Source organism: Trachurus japonicus, chromosome 15, assembly GCF_045865225.1.
Source record: "Trachurus japonicus isolate A0001 chromosome 15, Traja_1.0".
Taxonomy (NCBI): domain Eukaryota; kingdom Metazoa; phylum Chordata; class Actinopteri; order Carangiformes; family Carangidae; genus Trachurus; species Trachurus japonicus.
The window spans coordinates 31,731,897-31,756,886 of NC_140921.1; the positions used below are offsets into that span (position 1 = coordinate 31,731,897).

General features: G+C 40.8%; 1 protein-coding gene across 14 annotated transcripts in view; it reads right to left on the reverse strand.

Moving 5' to 3' along the window:
* Positions 1–2,564: 2,564 nt before the first annotated feature.
* The window catches only part of rims1a (regulating synaptic membrane exocytosis 1a), a 165,134-nt gene continuing 142,708 nt past the window's right edge, over positions 2,565–24,990 (reverse strand). For 6 of the 14 annotated variants that reach the window (XM_085800970.1, XM_085800976.1, XM_085800969.1 and 3 more), the window contains 10 exons: positions 17,332–17,441; positions 15,799–15,917; positions 14,807–14,967; positions 13,929–14,143; positions 12,743–12,775; positions 8,353–8,515; positions 6,947–7,059; positions 6,688–6,789; positions 6,353–6,492; positions 2,565–5,101 (listed from right to left, as the gene is read on the reverse strand). In XM_085800970.1, the coding sequence (XP_085657096.1) occupies positions 4,883–5,101; positions 6,353–6,492; positions 6,688–6,789; positions 6,947–7,059; positions 8,353–8,515; positions 12,743–12,775; positions 13,929–14,143; positions 14,807–14,967; positions 15,799–15,917; positions 17,332–17,441 (1,375 nt within the window). In that variant the 3' untranslated portion in view covers positions 2,565–4,882. Of the gene's footprint in view, positions 5,102–6,352; positions 6,493–6,687; positions 6,790–6,946; positions 7,060–8,352; positions 8,516–12,742; positions 12,776–13,928; positions 14,144–14,806; positions 14,968–15,798; positions 15,918–17,331; positions 17,442–19,902; positions 19,969–20,264; positions 20,322–22,633; positions 22,718–24,865; positions 24,944–24,990 lie in introns of all 14 variants that reach the window. The other 8 variants (XM_085800974.1, XM_085800973.1, XM_085800972.1 and 5 more) reach the window with 3 other exon arrangements.

Below are 24,990 nucleotides of genomic sequence, written 5' to 3' on the forward strand. Positions count from 1 at the left end.
CTGATTTTTATCTGTGTTCCCTTAATTTGCAGTCTTTGAATCTGCAGCTAGGCCTACTCTGGTAGCAGGACTTCTCTTCTGCCAGTTGAGGACAAGATGATGATCTCACTGTGGAAACTGTTGAAGTGCACAATGCACATTACATTATCGAGCCGCCATTTGCAGCAAAAAGTAATTGAAGGTCAATAAGGTTCTTTGAAAAAGTGCAAGAGTGTCACACACTGCACTTCTTTCTCATCTAGTATAACAAACATCACTGAGAGGTTTGAAACAAAAGAAGACTGTCCAACATTTTAAATTCCTTTCTTCTTTAGGCTATGTGGTTGTGAACTAAATGTGTGTGTTTTTTCAGCATGTTTTCTTTTTCAAGTGTATAACTGACTCCTAATAGCAGAGAAAATGCATTCAACTGTGTGTGTGTCAGTATATTTCCAGCTTGGAGATTTCGAATGAATGTTTAGATTTTAATGCTGAAGTCTGACCAGTTTGACTCTCTGAGCTCATTATGCAATGAATAAACTTCTCAACATGTTGACAAAATTAATTATGTGTCTCTTGGCTGAAGGAAAACTACACGTTTGTGTGTGCTACCACACATCTGCAGTTACTTAAACCAATGAATCTAGATAAAATGTGTTTCAAGTGCTCAAAGCAATAAGGAGTCCCCAATGACATACATGAAATGATGTGTTCTAATAATTTTACCATCCATGTACATTTAGAATCCTGTTAGCTGTGTGTGTGTGCAGCAGGGTCATACATAGGTGTTTGCAATTTGTATTTTAAAATAGGCTATCAATCAATATCAATAGTATATTTTTGGCTTTTTTGCCTTTATTTGATAATGATGACAGTAGAGATAGACAGGAAAGAGGGAGAATGACATGCAGGAAAGGTCTGCCCGACGCGGGATTCGAACCGGGGACGCCTGCGGTGAGGACTATAGCCTCTACATAGGGCAGCCGTCTTAACCACTGCGCCACGCACTGCCCCCAATCAATATCAATAGAAAGTGAAAAATGGATGTGGAGCTGTTACCTTCACATCATGGTGGGACACTACTGAAATTGCTGTCTGTCTGAAGCATACACACTTTTTTAAAGAAATGATTTATAAATGTATTCTAAAAACAAGTTATCCGCTGTGTGCTTATTAGGAGGTGGCAGTAGAAGACAGTTCAACTTCTATTTGAACCTAAATAGGCCTTACAGTATGTTGAGCGACTGCATCATCTTCACCGAGGTGTCTCATCTTTTCATCATACAGTTTGAACCAATGTATTACATGGTGTGTCGCTGATTGTGTTTTCAACCTAAATAGCTAAACCTCATTATACTTCCTGCTTACTTTATTCTACTATGCTACAATATAATATAATATAATATAATACAATTTAATATGGTAAAGTGATATAGCGCTTTTCTAGTCTCTGGGACCACTTAAAGAACTTTACACTGTTTGTCTCATGGTCCCTATGACATGGTGATAAATTAGGGCAAATGGGTTCAGTATCTTGCCCAAGGGCACTTCGGGCCATGGACCGGAGAAGCCAGGAATTGAAACACTGATCTTCTGGTTACTCGATAACCTATAACCTATCTATAATATAATATATAGGCTTCATTTTCTAAAAGGTCCCATATTGTTTCACATTTCTACATCTTTGGTTATAAAGCATGTCCAGAGTCAGAGTATGTGATACTGTGAAGGTCTCAGTCAACAGAGAAATGCAAACAGTCTTTATTCAGAGCATTAAAACCAGCCATCAAGACTTCTGAAGCTTTCTGATGTCACAATGAAGTCATGATCCGCACTGTGCTCCAAGCACCACCCAACTCATCATCATCCAACTGTTTCTTTTCTGTGTTTACCTGAAATCTGTGTGTTAAGTGTTTTTATTAGATCGCTCTGATAACAGTCAGCCTAACCCTCTGTCCCCGTCTCTTCTGATTGGCTCACTGACCTGTTCCTAGAGCAGAGACAAGCATGACAGAGATGCAACACTACACTGACATGATTAATGGTTCTTTAAACAACATTGAATTGTGTTGTGTAATTTTATTGTATTCATCTGCTGCTCTGCATAGTTTCTTTACCAAGGCTTCAGTTCTGTCCCTCTTCATGTACCTCATATTTAGGAAAGACCATAAATCTCCTTCAAAGTTCCAATGGATCAACACTTGAAATAAAACACAGGAGAAGAGGAAAATACAGGACCTTTATCCAACAGCAATACATACCTCCTGAATGAGTGGTTGCAGAGGACCGTGCACACTCTCATGGAACTTTGTTTTCATAAGTTTGATTGGCAGGGATGACTGCAAATCTCTTTCCACTGAATCATCTTTTTTAACTTCAGTCATAACACATGAGGATCCAAGGAAAAGCTGAAAAATGGCACATTATTATTTTTTCGTATACTTAATGGTGGTGGGTTTCTATGTGTTACCGTGAGCACCAGTGGAAGATGAAATGCCCCAGTCACATACTGCAGGTTAACTGAGGCTCTGGAGTCACCTGCTTCGCAATAACTTGAGACCACTCCGTTTGAAAAAGCCATGATCTTCTTCCACACAGTCTTTTATTTGTAAATAATAAAAATGAACTCTTGAATATAAAACATACACATCAGTAGAGCCACATCTGTTATACAAACAAGAACTGTTGCAGTGAATACTTCGTCTTTTGTCTAGAATCGTGGTTTGGGAGTGGGGAGCCATGGGCTGTAAACAATCAGTATCCCTGGAGTAATACTGACAAAGGAAAGGGCAGTCGGCCACACCGCCAAGGGTTTCAACAGAAACATCCGCAAAATATGTCTGCAAAACCAGATTTCTCCTTGGTTTTAGAAGTCCAGTCCAAACCAATGGTAATAATAAAGGGGGGAAAGGAGGGGGGGTAGGCAGGGGATTCAAGGAGATGAAAGTAAACTTTGCTCTAATTGGTTCTGCTAGTTTTCTTCAGCTGGGACAAAAATAAAGGCCTATTATAGCGCCCCCGTGTGGCTCGGTGCCGCTCAGCAGCCCGAGCGCATCAATAGGACACAAACTCCCCTCAACAAGACCAGGAATGTTTTTGTGTGTCAGCGATATTTTTTCTTTTTGTTAGTTCATAACTTTAAGTTTAAGCCGCTCATCCTGATTTGTATGTACAAGATGTGCATGTGTGTGAGTCGGTGACAGGTGTACAGTCAAATACACTCTTTTTATATTCATATATCTATATCTTTATCATTTCTGTCAAACTCATAATTATACTTCATATACATTTAGCTGTTATACACACATTCTCTATCTCTGTCTCTAGCCCCGACTGTCGTAAACTACAGTTTAGACACCTACATCCTCAGATACACCGGGGGCTCGAGTATGCTCAGTACTACAGAACAGCACTGTTGTTCAAAGGGTTCAAAGAAAAACTGAAACAAAGGAACTTTTTCTTTTTTTTTCCGGAGACTTCCTAATATGGATATTTAGACCCAGAGTGGTAGGCGTGGCCTGGGTGGAGTTGACCCCCTCCCCCCACTGGTCCGCTCCTCGTTAGGGGGCGGGGATGGCTTGGCTTTTCTCGGTTTGTATTCATATTCAGTACGAGCAAACTGTACAAGAACATGCAACATACAAGCTGGCCTAAAAGTATGTGGAACTAACACACATAGTCTAGTCTTTTTTTCTGTTTTTGTTTTTTGAGAATTGTTCGTTAATTTGTCTCGTCTTCAATTTTACAAAAAAGTATAGAGAACAAAACGAAAAAACGAAACAAACGGAACAAAAGAAACGTGCATGCAGCTTGGGGCCGGGGCCGGGGCATCCCCGAGTCATGCTGCTCCCTCCTGCAGGGGGAGTTTGAGGGTTTGGGAACGGGGGAGAGATGGGATTAAGGGGTGAGGATCGGGTGAAAGGTGTTCGGGCGAATGTGACCTGACCTTTGTCGTCGGCCTTTGGCGCACCGTCGCTCGAAAACCAAACATACACGTACACAGAGGGAGTCTGCACCTTATGGTACCATTCTGAACTCTAGGCAAAACAAAGACATAAAAAAATGATTCCAAATAAAAACAATTAAAAAAAAGCAAATTGTTAATTTGGCCTCTGTTTTCTTTCCTCTTTGTTTACACAAAGAGCAAAACTTTTTGTTTGTCCCAATAAAGGAGTCAAGCTCTTCTTGTGCTTGCTTTCGTATCTCACAACAAGGCTAAGGACGTGCACGTACATGTGCCGCCTCCCTTCACCTAAAGAGGTTACCAAACTGTGCTGATCCACTGCCCCTCGTGCTCATCTGTGACACTGTTACCATGGTAACACTGGTAGAGACGACAGCCAACCTATATGTGACAGTACAGCTGCGTCAGTCTGCTACTAACTTCTGCGCACTGTTTAGACTACTCATCCCTGTGACCTTGCAGTAAGCTCTTCTCTGATTGGCTGGGGCGGTACTGGGTGGAGGACTCCACTTGAATCAAGTGCTCTAATAGGGGCTGCACAAGAAAGTAAGAACAAAGAAAGGGAAGAAACAGTAGAGAGAAGTGAAGGATGTTGGACAAAGCTCTACTGCTGCCGGTCAGAGGAGAAAACAAAGAAAGCAAAGCTCTGAAAACAAAAAAAGTTGTAAGGAGGAGGAAGAGGGAAGGTGTGAGACGTGATTGTCAGACTCCAGCTAAGCTTTGATTGGCTAGTTCTGTCTCTCCCTCTCTCTCTTTCTCTCTCTCTCATTCCCTGTTTCTCCATCTGGCTTTTCATTGGTTGACCGAGGGCTTCTTGGTGTCGATCTCCGGGGGCGGGGTTCTGGCCCCTTTGCTCAGCTGTGGTCCAGTAGCTGTGGTCCATTATTTCGTCATTTAAGGGATATTGGGGGGGTGGGTTTTGCGGTCGTCATCCGGTCACTAGGACCGAACGCCTGGCGGCGGTCCTGAGCTGTCCAATGACGTCTGAGATGCCAGTCGCGTGAGTGGAGCTAATGTAGGGTCCACCAAAGAGGACGGTGGAAACAGTTTGTACCAGCCAATCACCGTGCTTGTGAGGTCCAGGTCCTCCAGTAGGATCTGTGCTACACCCATGAAACATTTGTGGTCCAATCGTCCATAGTCGCCCCACACTATCACCTAGAGGAGGGAAGGGTCAGACAAGTGAGCTGGAGAGAATCTTTTTTTTTTTTTCAGATGTAAACATATGTTACAGTAAAACTGATTTTCTTGAATGTAACTTGAATTACCACCAATAAGACTTCAGACTCAAAGACGACTTAAGTACTGTAGAAGGGACACGCCTGAGGCTTCTCTCCCCAAAGAGACAAATCTCTAAAGTCTTAAAGGATAATTACTGTTTTTTACAATCTGGACCTTATTTCTAGCATAAAATACGATCATTTACTCACCCAGATAACTTTGGTGTCATTACAAGTCGTTCCGACGAAATTAGATCCAGTCGAGAGCCGCGTATCCGTATAATGCAAGAACACAATGCAGCCTCTAAATAACACATTATCCGCCGCAAAACTCATTCATTTCACCGATATTTAGTTATGATATGCTAGTGCTATTCCCCTCTGAGTCCGGGGTTAGCTGTTATCAACATCCAGGGTCTGTAGGTTGACCTACTGACCTCTGACCTGGATGATGTCATCTCCGACCGCTGCCCGGCTCATTCTGATAATAATCATTCTGCTTCGGCATTTGGGTCCATTTTTATCTCAACTAGCCGGAGCTTTAGTGAGTCCAGGTTGAGGAGAGGAAGCCTGTGGAAGCTGAACTTCATCCAGCTGCTCATTTTGTTCTGACAAGTCAGAAACACGCAGAAACGAACCGTAGCATTAGCGGTAGCAAGTTAGCCGCGCCGCACCGCGGTCGGAGATGACATCATCCAGATAAGAGGTTAGTAGTCAACCTACAGGCGCCGGATGTTGATAACATGCCACCATGGGCTCGGAGGGGAATAGCACTAGCATATTATGACAAAATATTGGTGAAATGAATGAGTTTCGCAGCGGATAATGTGTTATTTAGAGGCTGCATTGCGCTGCCCCGTGTTCTTGCATTACATGGATATACGCAGCTCTCGCATGGATCTAATTTTGTCAGAACGACTTGTAATGACACCAAAGTTATCTGGGTGAGTAAATGATCGTATTTTATGCTAGAAATAAGGTCCAGATAGTAAAAAACTATCCTTTAATACTGGTAATTTAAGTGCAAGTCAAGTCCAAGTCTAGACAATAAAAGAACCATGTAGTAGTTTATTTTTAGTTTTCATGGCATCACATTATAAAATTGAGCAATGATTGGTCTGTTTGACATTAAAGTGTTACTAGGTTTACCCTCAAGCACAACCACAGACACACCCAAACAGGATCTTACCTGAAGCACCTTGCCCTGAGGACTCTCTTCAAAGAGCAGGTGCTGCTGGTAGAGAGGCTCCAGAGTCTTTCGTGCAATCTTAGTTTTCTTTTTGGCTTTACAAGTTCCATTATCCAGCAGGTACACCTTGACGTAAGGAGCTGGGGATGGAGGGGTGGGGTAAGGGTTGAGGAAAATCAGAGAGGGGGTAAAAGGCAGATGGGCAGGGCAGAAAGAGTAGGGAGGAAAGGAAGGGGGGAGAAACTTTGTTGTTAGTGTTTGTGTTTGATGTTCAGGTTGCATCACACTGAATTTGACTTTGAACTTGTCATCAGATTTGAGTGAGGGAGTTTCACCTGGGAGGGATTTGGAGCCTGGTTTGGGGGTAAGGCCTCGTGCCCTGATCACCTCCACTTCCAGCTGGCCTTTCTTATCCATCAAGCCAATCTGGACGTCACCTGTATTATAGACACAAATACAAAAGAAGGTGCTTTTCATCTATTTTCACATTCACAGAGAACAACAGCCCGTCATACTTGTGGGTTTTTCCATGGCCTGCATTATTAACACAGAAATGTTATGTATAGAAGCAGATCTGATGGAGCTGTCACTCACCCATGGCAGGTGTTGCTAATGTTTGCCGGCCCACCAGCTGACCAGGACCTAAACCATCAAGGAAGTCACTGAACTGACTGTCAGCACCCAAACGCATCCCTGAGAAGATCAGACTGACACACACACACACACACACAAGCAAATGAGTCCCTGCATTTTCCACACTATAATGTTACTTGACATAACACTGTACAACACAATGCAGAACAGTGCTGCATCATCAGGGTACTCCTGATGATGTCATCAGGCTTGTCTTGGCTTGGGCTCAGGGACTAATAAAGTGACTTCATTCCTGACCTTGGAAGATGCTGTGTACTGTTTTGAGGACTATAAATGAGGATATCTCAGGTTCTGCAGCTTTGATCAAAGCTTTTTTTTAATGTGAATTTCTCTGCTTCAGGTGAGTGCGCTGTGCCTGATAACAGAACTTATTGTAGGGTTTTGAATTGTGTGCCACCTTGGAGAAACCAAATCAAACAAACAAATCAAATCAAATCAAATCAAATCAAATCAAATCAAATCAAATCAAATCAAATCAAATCAAATCATATGCACATCTTGGTTGCTGTAGCACCCTGTTAAAAGGAAAAAACACTATGTCAAAGGGATATTTCAAAATTTTGGCAAATTGGCCCATTGCCATAATCCCTATAGTTTTAGGAGTAGGTATGTTACCTTTAATTGTCGGTGCAAGCTATTTTTTAGATCGGTGGAGCAGAGCCGTGAGCTGCTCAGAGCTATGCTATGGAGGCTCATGGGATTTCTTGGTTTCCCTCATCAAACTCATCAAATACACAATCCAACAACTCCACAACGCTCTGGTGGACAAGTTGTGACCTGCACATTCACCACGCTATGAGATAATAACGGAATGTTACCAGACAGAGTTGTTGCAAATTCATGGAAAGCCACTGATGCGTGTTCCCGATGGAGGCAGTTTTTCGTCTCTTTTCGACACAACACTGGCTTTGCATTTACCTCTGTCTCATAACGTTCTGTTATTATCTCATAGCATGGTGAATGCGCAACTTTGTTGTATTGTGTATTTGATGAGTTTGATGAGGGAAACCAAGAACTCCCATTAGCCTCCGTAGCATAGCTCTGAGCAGCTCACGGCTGTGCTCCGCCGTTCTAAAAACAGCTTGCACCGACAATTGAAGGTAACGAACCTACTCCTTAGACTATAGGGATTATGGCAATGGGTGAATTTGCCAAAAATTTTGAAATATCCCTTTAAAACATAGTCACATATATCCATTGAACGAGGAGTATTTATTGTGCGTGGAATTCCACCACGTAGCTTGTGCTGGGGTGATCATAAAAACCCCTGACAAGCAGTCGATGCAACACTCATCTTGTGTTCATACATAGTAGGTCATATAGTCTTGTCCTTAGTGTGCACATACTTCCCCTCAGAGCTGTAGCTGTTCATGCTGCCATCTGTGGACTCTCTGCTGGCCTGTCGGTTCATGGCCGACCCTCCCCGTGGATACTCCACCGCCATGCCCGTCTCCACGCTCCTCTGGATGCTGCTGCTGCCTTTACCCCCCTTCTTGCCTGATGAAGTCTCTGTGGCAGACACAAGCAAGAGTCCATGAGCCAGCAGCCTTCTACAGTAACATCTAAACCCTGACTGATATCAGTTATCAGGCATCTCATATCATACTTACCCAAAACTGTAATAGGTTTAATACGAGGTTACCAGTTTGTGGAGGTTGAGTTGACCCCTTTCCCAGTCATATAGTATATTGTATTAACTCAATGCAACAACTTAAAGCCTGATAACTAATAGGCTGAGCAGGTCTTCCCATGCACATTCACATCCAATTGTGACCTCACCAACATCTTCTAAAAATCTGAACGTTTAATAAAGGAAAGAAAAAAAACAAACGCATGCACATCTTCAGGTTGCGAGGGTGAAGCTTTGTTGAAATGATCGCATACAATCAGTGTTGTTTTAGGTGTTTATTTAGTCATTTCAGGTGGTGAGGTCACTGGAGGAAGGTCTGGCTAAAAGGAAATGGCCTAGTCAATCTAAATGCAATCTAAAACTGCAGAAGACAGACGACAGTGTACATCTAACCATAAAGGCCCAGTTCAGCTCTGTGTGAAAGGCCTGCTGTTGTCATCATCAACAGTCTGTCCACTTTCACTTTTAGTTTGTTACTGAAAACAAAATGGTGCAGACACTGTGCACGCTCCACCATAATAATCAATAATCAATCACTGAAATTTGACACAGCAAGGCTTCTAGTAGAACTGAACCAGCCTTTAAAGGAATAGTTCAACATTTTGGCAAATTGGCCCATTGCCATAATCCCTATAGTTTTAGGAGTAGTTTCATAACCTTTAATTGTCGGTGCAAGCTATTTTTAGAACGGCGGAGCAGAGCCGCAAGCTGCTCAGAGCTATGCTACAGAGGCTCATGGAATTTCTTGGTCTTTCTTGGTTTCCCTCATCAAACTCATCAAACACACAATGCAACAACTCCAAAACGCTCTGGTGGACAAGTTGTGACCTGCACATTCACCACGCTATGAGATAATAACAGAACGTTACCAGACAGAGTTGTGCAGAGACTGCTTGTCGAAAAACTGCCCTTGATGGGAATGCGCATCAACGGTTTTGTCTCTTAACGTTCCGTTATTATCTCATAGCGTGGTGAATGTGCAGGTCACAACTTGTCCACCAGTGTGTTTTGGAGTTGTTGGATTGTGTATTTGATGAGTTTAATGAGGGAAACCAAGAAATCCCATGAGCCTCCGTAGCGTAGCTCTGAGCAGCTCACGGCTCTGATCCGCTGTTCTAAAAATAGCTTGCACCGACAATTAAAGGTAACGAACCTACTGCTATGACTATAGGGATTATGGCAATTTGCCAAAATGTTGAACTATCCCATTAACATGATAGGAGGTGATAGGAGAGGGTGGAGTGCCAGTGACAGGGTTCAGGAAGGGCTGGAGATGCTGAGGACCTCGTCTGTCTGACAAAGCTAGTCTTTCTCCTTCTTCTCATTCTCTCTGTGGTTTCCAGTCTGTCTGACTTTGGTCTGCTCTGTCTACAGTTGTGTCTATTAGAAACCTGTAAAAGTGTTTATTAACTAACTTATTCTAACGTCTCTCAAAACAATAAAAAGCTACATCCAACAGCTGCTATGTAAAGTACAGTATATAGACTTGTAAATGTTTGTCCTCATATTTAATATACACTGTTTATGATTATGCACCTGAAATGCAGCTTTAAGTCCTTACGAGGATGAGCTGATAAATTAAAGCAGAACTATGCAGCTCGGCCGGAAATAGCTCGCTCCTTCGTTGGTTTCTCTTTTTTTCCCTCTCCGGAGCTCCCCCACAGTTCTGGTAGGCACATGGGTCATTCTACGAAACCGGTGCCATTTCAACCTTCAAATTTTCAAAGATTTCATGGCGAGATTTTTTTTTTTTTTTTAAGCCATAACATGAAATATATGTTAATCCTCCCAAAAAAGATATTTTCCCACCTCAGGCATAAAATCCTTATTAATATTATCATTTTTTTCAAGACGTGGGAGATATTCATTTACCACCCCGTCACGGACAATGTGTACACCATTTGAGTAAAAATGCATGAAATAAATTATAAAAGAAATATGTTTTCTAAACAGTTAAATGTCCTTAATCAGGAATCCATCTATGTAAAGTATGTTATTTAATCAGATTTTTTCATTTTTAGATGTTTGATATTGAATTCTGAATTTAACATGTCATCGATCACATTGTTTGTACAAAAAGTACTACTTCACTTGATTTAAAAAAAAAAAAGTTACATTAATTTCATTTGTCCACAAAATAAGAACATTAATAAACATTAATTTATGGAGAATTTCACTCCCTTCCCATAATTTTTTTGACAAAATGACTATGTGACGGGGTGGTAAGTGATGTGACGGGGTGGTGTACTGTGACGGGGTGGTAAAAACCTATATGATCTGTGGTATTTTAGCCTTCATGTTACATGAGAAACTTTTGTTGATTCTAGATATCACTTGGAAACACTTTTAAACACTTAAAATACTTGAACACATTGAAAACTGCACCTTGCTTCAATGACTTGAAAATCTGGATACTTGCACATTCATTAATTTGATATACAGTACTATGCCAGTACTATGCCTACCACCCATTACCACCCCGTCACATACCACCCGCGTCACACTAAAACGTGACGGGGTGGTATGTGACAGAGTGGTAAATTTCATGCCAAAATGATTGCAGTTCTCCATATGGTCAAGTTCCAAGAACAAAAATACATGCATTCAATTTGAAATATCATTTTCTTTCTAATAATATTGAAAAAAACTGAATAAAAAACGGTTTTCCCTGTCTAATTTGCGTGACGGGGTGGTAGGGTCATGCTTGACCAACCCCATCTAACATGAAAAAACAACAAATAAACAATATAAAAGAATAGCAGAATTTGCTGGTTTTTAGTCCTGGCTGCTCCAAAGACCCAAATGATGTCACTTCCTTTTTGTGATGTAATTTAAAACAAAAGTACAGTATGGTAAGGTCCAAAACAAGTTAGTGTGACGGGGTGGTAGGTCAAACTGAGGGACGCACACAAATCATAACATTTTAACAAAAAATAATGTTATTATTTTGAATAAATATATGTGATGTAAACAGGGATACACATATAATCCTGAAGATAATAAAGTTTTGAGAAAAAATTCAATATTTTTGGGTGAAATTTTACATGCAAATGTCATGTTGGACAATACGGACACATGAAAATGACCATGTACAAATGAAAAATGATTATAAATAGTATGTTTATGTTTAAAGAATAGTATTTTCTGATATATCATGTTAATGATAACACTTGATTTAATAGCTGTAAGCTTTGAAAACACAATTAGACAATTTTTTTTTGCTTTGTGCATCTCATCAAACATTGCGGACACAAATGGCACCCGTTTCGTAGAATGACCCACATGTCACTGTCGTAAAAAAAAAAAAAAAAAACTCGCCGCCGCCACCTCCTCCACCCCCCCTACACGTGCTTGTGTTTACTGCTGTTTGCTAAGCCCTGCTAACACCGAGCTAACGCTAACACGGCGCTAATGCTAACACGGAGCTAATGCTAACACCGAGCTAACGCTATGCTAACACGGAGCTAATGCTAACACGGCGCTAACGCTAATACAGCCACACACAGGCACAAAGACACAGACATACACACACAGGAATAAAGGTTCCAAAACGCGAAGGTGTGTGTGTGTGTGTCATGATGTATTACATTAGGCTATCTTATAAAAGACCCATGGTGTGTGTATTTGTGTTAGCATTAGCTCCCTGTTAGCCACAAGCTGAACTTCATCAGTAAACATTTCATGTTTCCATGGTTTCCTCCGACTTTCCGAACTCAAACCAATCACGATTCGTGACATGCATGACGTCATATGCGTTCTTATCTCGTACTGCCGTAAAGCAGTTTCTCGCGATACTTCTATCCATTGACGAGATTTGTAACACCGAGACGGACGACTGATCTTGCAAGTGCGGTTTTCAGCCAGTGGGGGGGGGTGAGCGCATTGGCCTAGACCCCATTCACTTCATAACAGGTCACTCAACCATCACAGTGACTCTGAGCCACAATAATTACAGCCCAAATCCTGCATAGTTCTGCTTTAAGTCTTATTTTCTGTCTGTAGTGTCTGACAGCCCAATTTTCAACTGTCTGTCTGTCTGTCTGTCTGTCTGTCTGTCCTTCTGTCTCTCTATATCTGTCCCTTTCTATGTCTAACTATTGCTTTACCTTTCTGTCTGTCCACCGCCTTACCCGCCGCCTCTGAAATAACACACACAACAACAACAAAGCTCATAAACAACAACATCATAAACAACAGCAACACTGGATACACCCATAGACCTATATGAAAATGTCACAGTGTTAGTTAATGTTACCTAGCGGTTACATGATATGAAGTTCTGATCAACATTAATTCCATAGTAATTTCTTGTTAGGAGAAGTGATTTCCTAGGTTTCAGTAGATGCACCATGACAAAAGTCACTAAAACTGCAGTGGTGGATTTGATACAGTGACTACTGTGAAAAGGTATGCGGCCAATTGAGTATACTGTGAGACAAGACACTACCTGATAGAGTTAGTGTAGTGGTGCGCTGAAGTCAAAGACGGTGAATGAACTGCAAACATATCAGCACAGGTCCATTTCTGGATTTGAACTCACAACCTTGTGGTACTGAAGCTGAGGTCAGGGCACTACACTATTGGGTTAAAAGATTTATTTACACTGTGGTCCTTTTTAAAAAGACACCGGGGTTAGCTGCTACTGCTATATGCCCAATGATTGTTGTCTGATCTTCCAATACAAGCATGTACCATTTGAACGGTTTTTACGTAATCTCATAAGATATTCTACACAGTTTAAATCACCCTTCCTGTAAAACGTGCTGCTTCAGCTTTGCTAAATATGAGAAACATTTTATATGAATCTTTTCCTGGTGACATCATCTGCCAAGCGGAGTGGATGAGACTGCATCTCTTTGGCAGCAGTATTATGTACTAACTAAAGTGATAGTGACAGGGACTCTTCAACTTTAACTGAAAGACTCTGGTCGGTTATTTCATGTAGTTTAGAGTAGATAAGAAGATATTTTATTACAATGTCATGTCATTATTCTCATGTGATCTGTTTTTCTTCATCATTGTACTGTGTTACATCATCATGTTGTATGTGTGACTGTTTATAAGTGGTGGTTGTTGTCTGTTTAGAGACCTGCTTTTGTGATGCACGGTGTTAGAAAGACGCATTCCATTGATATGTTTTGATAGTTGACAGTGAATAGTGAGAACAACAGATCAGAGATCAGTCAGAGGTAGAACTTTACCCAGGATGCCTACTCGCTTGTTTCTACTCATGTTTCTTTGTTTCTAGGTGCGTGGTTGTGTGAGCGCCAGTCAGTCGGTGCACTCTCTGACCTGTCTGGCTGAGCTGCGAGGTACTCCGGCTGATTCTGGTTGGTAGGATGGCAACAACACGTTGGCTGAGGCTCGAGCGCCGCTTCTTGATCCCGCTCCCCAGGCTCCCCAGCGCCGTGTCTGATTGGCTGCCATCGGCGTGCTCCATGCCGTAGATCTCACCGCTCACGCTGGTACTCTTCATCATCTGGCGGCCCGTTGCACGCATGGCCCGACTGATCATTGACCAATAAGAATCAATCACATGATTTTATTCAAAATTAAAGGGATAGTTAAACATTTTGGCAAATTGGCCCATTGCCATAATCACTATAGTTTTGGGAGTAGGTTCGTTACCTTTAATTGTCGGTGCAAGCTATTTTTAGAATGGCGGAGCAGAGCCGCGAGCTGCTCAGAGCTACGCTATGGAGGCTAATGGGATTCTTGGTTTCCCTCATGAAACTCATCAAATACAAACCGCACATTCACCACGCTAATGAGATAACATTACCAGACAGAGTTGTTTCCGAGGTAAGTGGTATTCTCTTAACGTTTCGTTATTATCTCATAGCGTGGTGAATGTGCAGGTCACAACTTGTCTACCAGAACGTTGTGGAGTTGTTGGATTGTGTATTTGATGAGTTTGATGAGGGAAACCAAGAAATCCCATGAGCCTCCGTAGCGTAGCTCTGAGCAGCTTGCGGCTCTGTTCCGCCATTCTAAAAACAGCTTGCACCGACAATTAAAGGTATATATATACTATAGGGATTATGGCAATGGGCCAATTTGCCAAAATGTTGAACTATCCCTTTAAGCTCACTTCAAAGTACCTTTACTGAGCTGAAAACATGAGCATTAACTTTGTATGTGTGTAAGTGTGTGTGTGTGTTTGTGTGTACCTGAAGCGTCCTCGGGGTCTCTCTGACTGGATGGACATGTAGCTGGTGCTACTGATGCGAGAGGCACTGCTGGTTCGAGAGATGGCTGACACGTCACTGACATCACTGTCTGAGGACTTATGGGAAACATTTTCACTGCTCCTCCTCTGATCCTTATAGACCTACAGGAAACACACACACACACACACACACACACACACACACACACACGTCAATTTATGATCAAAACATTGTTGATATCATATCCAGAATATTTAAAGCTGAACTACACACTAATATTAACATAGAAAATAGATGACATTTCATGTGACAGTGACTTTAATGTGGTAAACAAAGAGAGAAAATCATTACTAACATTAGCATTTTAGCTTCTCTCAGCAGATTGTTTTGGTTTCACTTTTCTTAACCTCAGAGTAGTTGATGATCAAAGTGGAGATTAATCACGCTGAAAAACAATTCAATAAGGCTGATTTAAGTTTGAAATTTAGTAAATCTTTATATATTTTATTGAAATGAACCCATTTTAAAATTTGTTTTACACGTTTCATCCAATCACAGTCTTGTTTCATTCACATTTTCACCTTAAAATATTTTCTTAGTTGACTTTTAGTTTAAACTTTACAACACTGTGAAAGGTCGTCCAAAGCTTACAAAAGGCAAACCCTGTCTGTTGAGCTTTCATCAACTATTTAGATTTTGTAAAAAGTATTAACATATATGAAAATGATTGTGACGATCTGGCCTGTGTGGATTATATACACTTCTACAGTCACAGTGTTAGGTGCATTCTTGAGCGACTGGCCAGTTTGAACCCCTTCATTTCACTGAGTGGTCTTCACCATTATTATAACATTATTTATTACTTCTTTACACGGTGCATGCTGTTCTCTGTGACGCACTTCGGTAGGATTGATGCTCATTGTTTCTGGATGCAGCTCTTTACTTTCCTGATGAGTTTGTTTTAAAGTGGAGCGGTGAAAACACTGACACACCTCCCGTTTGTTCTTGAGGGACCGGTCCAGCTCCTGTTGGCTGGAGGTGGAGGCAGCTGACATCCGGTTGGACTGAACCCTCATCTGGAGCTGACGGACACACTGCTCTGCTACCAGGGCTACCAACACAAACACACACATACATAATAAAAGGACGGATGACTGAAAAAGCCTAAGCTGTGTCAATAAATTCACAAGTAAATAAATTAAATATAAAGCAAGACTAAAAAGGTAGGTCTTCAGTTTTCTTTCAAAGTGACGTACAACGGTTTTTCACAACTAAACTATTCGCTCCTTTAGTTCCTGAGTTTGTTCAATAGATGACAGAAATGTGTAGAAAGATAACATGAGAAGATTATGATCACAGAACAGTTCTGCTCAAAGGCGATGAATGAATAATAGTGAATTATCACACAGGCCTTAAAGGGACAACGAGGAGTTTACCTAAGGCTGGATCTAATCCCTCACACATCCACACCTGCCAAAGAACAAGGTCAACAAACTCTTGTTCAGGCTTTAGACTCCCCCTGAGGAAGTTGTATAAAATACAACAATTCAGATGTGTTCAGTCTGAAGACATGATGAAAATGAAGAGAAACCAAAGACTGCACTAAATGGCCCCACACCAGCCTAGACACAGAACACAGGCCACATCAACATTTCATCTGATGTTCCTATGCTACTGATACTAGAAGTCAATGATATGATACCGTCTAATATATTAAAGGGATACTTCACCCAAAATCGATAATTCACCAATTTTCTTTCAGAGTCATCAAAGCGCTTTTGGAATTCCGGGGGGGTCCGGCTGGCAACGGATTTTCATATAATGGCGATGGATAGAGTTCACTTTTGAATTATCCAAAACACACACTATGAAACATCCAAATACCTCCATACTGCTCGTCTGTACTGACGCAAATGTCCTGAAGCCGCCAAATGAAAAAGTTGTTTGTAAAAAATTAATTTTATCTCTATTTTTGACCTTGTTGTAGTAGGAGCTCCCAGTGGCTGCACAAGGTGTACAGGATTTGCTGCGAGATGTTCTTCCATGTTTACATCATCCAATGGTTTACAACAACAAACAAACATCTCGCAGCAAATCTCACTATTTGGATGTTTCATAGCGTGTGTTTTGGATGATTAAAAAAAGCCGGAACCCCCCCCCCCCCGGAACTCCAAAAGCGTTTTGATGACTCCAAAAGTTCTCCAAACCCTTCCTTGGTATGATAGTGAATAGAAAATTGGTGAATTATCGATTTTGGGTGAAGTATCCCTTTAACAAAATAATAACCTTTTCATATCTGGATAAAACAGCACTTTCCCTAAAATGCAATTCTTCTTCACTGCTCTAAAACAGCAGAACAGTAAGTTGTACTAAGCAGAGACAGGGAAACACTGTTTTAGAACAATCAATCATCATGTATCTTTGCCTCTAACCTGAGAGTTCAGGATGTAGCAAATATTTCCTACTGCCTCGTCATGGTGGATATTCATGTTTGGTAATTACACCTCCATCAACACATACAGTACCTTGTTCTACAGTGCTGCTCTTGGGGGGAAGCTGTGGGAGCTGCCTGGCTCTGCGGGCTGAGGAGGACGTCACAGAGGAGGAAAGAGACGCACCACTTTGAAAGGGGCCCCTAACACAGAACAACATGAAAGCAGACAGAAGAACACAACCAGTGGGAAGGAGAGAGGGTGAGAAGGTTGTAGAAAAGAGCGGGAAGAAGAATGAACCAAAAAAAAAAAAACAAGAAAGAAAAGAACAGGAATAAAAAAAGGAGAGAAAATGAAAGTCAATATGTTTGTGGTCCACGATGAGTTACTGTTGCACCGGGCTCTCGCTGGTCAGATTTCACACAATTTTGAAATTCACACACAAAGAGTAGAACCCAGTGTTGTTTCATATCGTGATTTAGGATAAGTGACATCAAAGATAAAGCTGCAGAGGAAATTAATAGACAGGATGTGGCTGTAGGAACAGCAACGATATTTTGGTGGAAAATCAGAGGCGACAATTTACGTACGGCAAAGAAAAGCTTGTTCGGGGTTTGAAAGTCAGGGACTCTGTTGCCAAAAAAAGAGCAGCAAATAAAGGTTTAGAGAGAGGACAGAGAGAGGCTGCGCTCCAACCAGCTCTGCAGACACTCATTCATTCTGATCCATCCTCACAAAACACCTGGGAACATAAAAACCCTCTTTTCTATTTCACTGTGAGTGACCCTGTGAGAGTACTGTTTCATTTCTGTTTTCAAGTAGCATTCTCCATACAAGCAGAAAACTATTGTGTCTGTGCATTTTCATTATTCTGCTGAGTATGAATATGGTGTATCTTTTTTTATAATTACATGAGCAGTTGTGCAATTTCCATTCAAAATGTCTATGTATGTAACAAATGTAGTAATGTAGTAAATGGCCATATTCTGAAGGATGGCTGTGACATACCAGAATATGCAAAACAGGAATTTAACCCAGAAAATCTTAAAAACACTCACACATCCACAAAGAAATTACAATATTACACTGACAAACACCCACACCACATACATTACACACTGCACAGTACGCACACAAACACAGTGGAGCTGCAGCGTCGGGGGCTACGTTGTGGCACACACACACGTCACAAACACACTCACACTGACAAGAGTGTGTGGGAGTGAAAGAGCCGCATCTACAGGAAATGGTAGGGGGATCTGCCTCTCACATTCTAAGGGGAACCCTTACCCAGGGCCTGATGTGGGGCCTTCTTTCCTCTAGAGCCCCTCAGTATAGAGGTAGGTTTGATTCTGGTACATACACACACAAATGCACATGAGGTTTCATACAAACCCAAAGCCAAAGCAACACAATGTGTGAGCAGCAGCGTGCAAAAACAAGGGAGAGTAGAAGGATGAGGTTGAAGAAAAATGGTTGAGGGGGGAAAGCAACAGAAAGAAGAAAAAACTGTTTAAAATAATAATAATAAAGGATTTTTTAAAAAGTGTAAAATGAACCACAAAACACACATTAAAGGCGTCATATTCTATACTTTCCTGTGTTCAATATGAAGTGTTGATCCATAAGAGGACCCAATAGCTATTCTAGGTTATTTTACATCTCCTCTCTCAGGCTTTTCTCTGGGCCTGTAGTAACAACAGTCTGGGAGCCAATAAGAAAAGAGACACTGACCTGTGACATCTCAAAGTTACAGAAGTCATGACAGCTGGTGTTAAGGCTCAGTTTTTGAGTACAGGCTGTGTGCATTTCTCCTTGGATTGAGTCTTTGATACTTTCACAGTATTAATAAAGAACCTAGAGCTGTTCAATTAAAAAGGCATGAACAGCTGCTTTTATATAATGTAGAACCTTTAAAGCTCACAAAGTGTAAAGAAAATAAAATGGTTTGATCTACATTAAAAGAGCGATTTAAGGACCATTATCTGAACATCCAACCATTTCTCCTCAAAATATGTATATGTTAACATATTTGGCACAACCATTGTATAATAACACATTTTTAAGGAGAAAAGGTTGAAACATGATGTAAATTTTATTGATGCTTTTAAAGGCACACTTTGAAGCACTTAAAAAAACACACTGGGATGTGCACTTGATATCCATGTTGGTTTTTTTTTATAAAAACTAATGCACTGTAATGTGACTGCAGGTCAGTGGATGCCTGCTTCAGAGAGGGAAGCAACTTCTGCTGATGAGTCACAGTCAGCAAAACCTCCACACAAATTAATGTGCATTAATGGAGACTGAGGTAAGATCCAATAAAAGTTTGATCTAAAAGGAAATATGTCATCAAACTGATGACCGCAATTTGAACCAAATGTTCATAAACCTATTGCAAATCTAGACAGACTGTTACTTAATAACAATTATAATTTACTTTAAAATCAAACATGGATCATGGCTTATTGTGTGTCTCGAGCCAGAAAACCTCCATTAATCTGACATTAACTCAAAAAGGAGAGGGCTTCTTTCAAACTAGCAACCTTCAAGTGATGGATAATTCAAACATTAATTGTCAAGTTGTGTAATTTCACACTCTTCCTGTCAGCGAGCCCACACTGCACCATTCGCCATGCGCTGATCCTACAGTACATGCCTTACCTGCCACTCCCAGAGAGCCTCCTGCCAAGAGTCTGACACTCAGGTGTTTCCAGGGTCCGAGGCTTTCTGGAGAATGGTGGATGCACGAGGTGAGTAATACAGAACAGAAAGAAAAAAAAAGATGGATGTATGGATGAGAGAATGGAGGAGAGCATGACGGAGGATAAATCATTTAGATTTAGAGGAATCTGACTGTGTCGGGGGGCTGTCAGTGGCCTTATAAGTTTATGATGTGGAAAACAGGGAATAGGAGGCATGCCGTGATGCATGGTGTGACGGTGATATGAATAAGGGCTGTCATATAATCATGCTTTATCTGTAAGTGTGCCTGTGTGTGGGTGCACGTAAGTGTGTGTGTGTACCTCGTCTTTGTACTGAGGTGAATTAAAGTCTCTTGGGTGGGAAGGAGCATCCATATTCTCCATTCACGGACATGAGGATGACAAAGATGATACGTGCATCACCACACACACACACACACACACAGACACAAATGCACACACACACACACATGGTCACACTTATGATTTGAAATTCTTAGTCACTGCTCAGCACTAAGCCTTGAGCAGGGACTTGTCAAAGACTGAGAGGAGAAGGTGAGCACACAGAAGCTGCGGATGCAAATTCCCTGTAAGCAAGTAAACTTGGAAAGACAGCAGGAAGCAAAGTGAAGGCAGGAGATCAACACCATAACCAAGAGAAACTACCATGAGTTCACAAGAAAGAACACAAACTGGCCACTGAAAAAGCCAGGAAGGAAGGAGGAAGAGAAGCAGCAGGACAAAACTACAGCACCGACCACAACCAAAGCCTGAAAGTCTTCACATCAGGCTGCGTTCCAGAAAAACACCAACCACACACTGAAAGCCACACAAACAACCAGTCACACAATGCGAGTGACAAATTATGAAACAAAGTAGAACATGTCTGTATCCCGGGAAAGTTTGTTATGACAGGTTCTACATTGTGTATTACATTCACTCTCACTGTGTCCAGCTCATTTATCAAAACACACTTTACAATATGGAGCTAAACTGCCAAAAGTGTCACAAATGATTCTATCTTGTATTTATGTTTTTAACAATGGAAATATCTGCACTTGTTTTCAAGAAACTTTTAATAGTAGTAATAAGCAAGATGAACATTTTTGGGAAATACACTAACAACTCTATTTATAAATTAATTTATAATTGAAAATGAAGGAAAAAAACAGGAGATATTAGCATAGCCTTGCATTTGTGAATCCATACCTTCAGAACCAAGCCAGCTTTTAGATTAAGATTAAGATTATACTTTAATTATCAGATCACTTCTGAAATTTGTCTTGCGTCCCATGACGTCCACAGTTTCACATAAATAATACAAAATACAAAAAACATACATTTACAGAAAGCATAAATGTTACCCTCACATTTAAAGAAAAACACAAACTACCTCCTAACTCCTCACAACATAAATCCAACATTACAAAGTGTCTTGGTGCAACAGCCAGTGCTCAGTCTGTACATGAACCTTAGGGTCTATTTAGAGACCATTTAGACCATTTTAGACCATTTAGACCATTTTAGCTTGTGTTTGAATCTGTTCAAACATTAATATTTGAACATTATAACTTCACCTTTACTCAACTTTAGCCATTTATGCCAAAAATGATCAGTGTGGGTAAAGCTAACGGTTAGCCAGTTCCCTGGAGGCATGAGTGTGGAGTGGTGGCTTTAGTCTGGGTCAGTTAAAGCAAAATCAATCAAACCCTCCTACAATGGATTTTACAGGCAAGAGTGAATTGAATTGTTAGGTTTTTCATCTAATGTAAACAGAAGCATTGTATTTGAGAGGGTCCATGCCTATGTTCCCACAGCCTTATGTTCCCACAGCCCTATGTTCCCACAGTTCTAAGATTTTTCTCAAAATTAGGCCCTATGTTCCCACTGGACTCTCTCTACCTATCTGGACTCTATCTAGCACCTGTCTAGTCTCTACCGGGTCTTTTTACTAAACTTAACCAACTCTTTTCTTCATTGCCTAAACCCAACCAATGGTGGGACCAAAGGGCTGTGGGAACATAGGGCCTAATTTTCAGTGACTACAAAAGTTAGAAATGTGTGAACATAAGGCTGTGGGAACATAGGAATGACCCTTTTGAGAGTAAAGGATAGTTGCTGACACAGGTTTTTCTAACTAAGTTCTAAATAAGTGCATTTAAGTAATTGACATAACGGATGTTTAAGCATATATCCCAAAAATGTTCAACTTTTTTCTTTAAAGGTACTTGAAATGTTAAAAACAAGCCACAGCCACTCTGTTTGGTGAACTTAAGTTAAATACTTGTTTCATATGATACAAGATAAAGTCACACACTACAATTTATCAGAAAAGAAAGCTGGAGAAGATTAGGTTGCAAGCTCACTACCAGCTACTCACAAAGATATCAGAAGTCTGTAAAAAGATTATTGTTAGCTGCAAATACAAAGTAGAGCTTGACATCTGCCTGAACCCAATAAGACCCAACTGAACCAGGGGACGTCAGTCAAATTTTCAGAGGATCTGTTTCTCTACATTGTAGAGAAATAGTCTTTGTGAATTGGTGACACACTGGCTTAAAGAAAAAAAAAATCTCTCTCCTCTCATAGTTCTACAAAAAAAAACCTTTAGGTTTTCGTGTAATGGCGTCGGATTTGAAGGCACAAGTCAAGCTCTAGGAGGAAACGGTTGGGGTTCCACGAAAGGATACCTGTCATCTTCAGGGGAAGCATGTTGAATTAGAATCCTGGGGCTTGCCGGACGTCTCCGGGGCAGGGAATGTGAGAAAGATTTTCTATGTGTACACATACAGAATATATCACCCATATGACCAAATCAGTAAGCCATTACAAAACCAGAAAGCCATGCTATTCTACTGTATTATCAGGCATGCACAGTGAAAAGTTGCCAAAGCCTCTTTTTGACCACTTCAGGCAGTGGACCAAAGTGTAAAACTTACAGTTGTCTACTTCCAGACGACCCTTATAAATATACATTTTCATTTTAAGTCCAATGTTCAATTTGCTTTTAAATCTGTTTTGGTGTCCATGAATCCCTCAGGGAAAATACTGGTTAGGTTATAATATATAGTTAGATACAGTTATAATTTTTTAAGCATAAAATCCATTTATTATTTTATTTTCTAACAGTGACAGCAACAGTAAACCTACAGTCCAGGATGGAGATACCCACCAAACGGACCAAGTCATTCCATGGTGAGTACAGACCGAACCACAAGTCCTTCAGCATACAGTGGCAAGAACAAGTCAGTGAAATCTTTGGAATTACTTTTCTGCCAGAATTGGTCATAATCTGATCCTCATCAAAATGTAGGAAAAACTGACCCATTGAACTTTACTGCTGGCAGGAAATAAGTAACTCTTAAAAACATTGGTAAAATCTCCTTTGTCAGCAGTAACCTACTGTAATTTAATCTCTCTGTAGGTTATTCCACTGCATCTCTGTTTGATTAAGGTCTGGGTTCTGACCGGGACTCGGTTTATTTATGAGCAAAAGTAGCTCTAACCCACACCTCAAATCTGATTTCCTTGATTAGACACCAGGTTTGACAATTCCCGCCAGTTACTTTAAATTGATAGCATTAGGCAGGAGCTTCACCTACACTGTGTATTTCTGAATGATGTCAATACCAAGACAAGAACAATGCAATCATTTGTAAGTTATTAGTTAAAATAGATTGTTTGAGATGAAAATTTGACCTTTTAAAAAATAAAATAAAATAAAAATAAAAATGCAGGTCATTCCAATGAGCTCACTTCTTCTTGCCACTGTATGTCATGTAAGTATTGCATTCAAAGAATCCAAACCTATCCTTCAAGATATTTTAATTACATTGTGGGTAATGGTTGACCAAGAATGTTAATCTCATATCGCAGTCTAAAAGTGCATATTTTGGTGAGACTGTAAACCGTTACACTGGTGTTACTAAGAAGTAAAAGCAGACAAATTATTGGTTTAATACTTTTTTGTGCTGAGGACTGGCTGCTGTGAAGTTAAGCGAGTTAAGATAAAGGACGTTGACTAAAGGAGAGCGCTGAGGAACAGCAACAAGAGGTGCACCCATTCTGTTACCAGGTGGTCAATCACATTCACAACTTCTAAATGTTCAATAAAAGGGTCAATAAAGGTGTCATGGTGTCTTGCTGGCATCAATTTTTCATGTGATAATGTGATTTTGGACAAGAAATATAACAGTAATTACTTTAATCCTAGTCCTGGCCATCAAACCACACTGAAACTACACTGCCAACAGCTGATTTGGTGACCTGATCAACTTAACAGAGAATTGTATGAAGCAGAATTGTTGATCACCAGTAATTACTTCTGTTGGTGTAAAACTCCAGGTAAAATTCACTAAATCAATTTCAATGTACAGGATTTTTTTTTTTTGTTTCTTTCAAAAAAAGAGTTTCTGATCTGATGCACATGTGAATAAGACTTTCAAGAGTGTTGTGGAAACTGACTATTACTGTACATTATGATACAAATAGACAGCAGCACCATTATATTGGGTTCAAACAATCTAATGGCAGATTATCTGCAGCTACACTGCTCCCATGTGGTTAATACAAGTAATACAGTAAAGTCTGTATTATTGACATGAAAATGTTTCACCAAGATGTATAGTAAGAACTGTAATTCTAGTTTCATGGTGAATATGTCACTAAATCCTTAATATATTGTTACAAATCGCTGCACCTTCACACACAACCTGAGTGGAAAAGTGGCAAAGCACAGGAACTGCTGGGTGGAACAGCAGACTAGAAGAGTGGTGTAGAGCAGGGGAGGGGGTGAGGGGGAGGGGAGGGTTTAGAATCATCAGCCTGTGTAGGAGGGGGGAAAGAAAACTACAAAGACCAGGGAAGGTTGAGAGCAAGAAGCTGCAGGAGGACTAGAGGATGCTGGGGTCAGAGGCTGGTACCTTTCAGTCTCATGATTGTCTGGAGTCAGACAGTTGGCGCTAGCACTCCTAACCCTGTCCAGAGAAGGCTGCAGATCACTAGAGGCACCACAGCACAAAATGCCATCCAATGGAGGAAGAGGAGG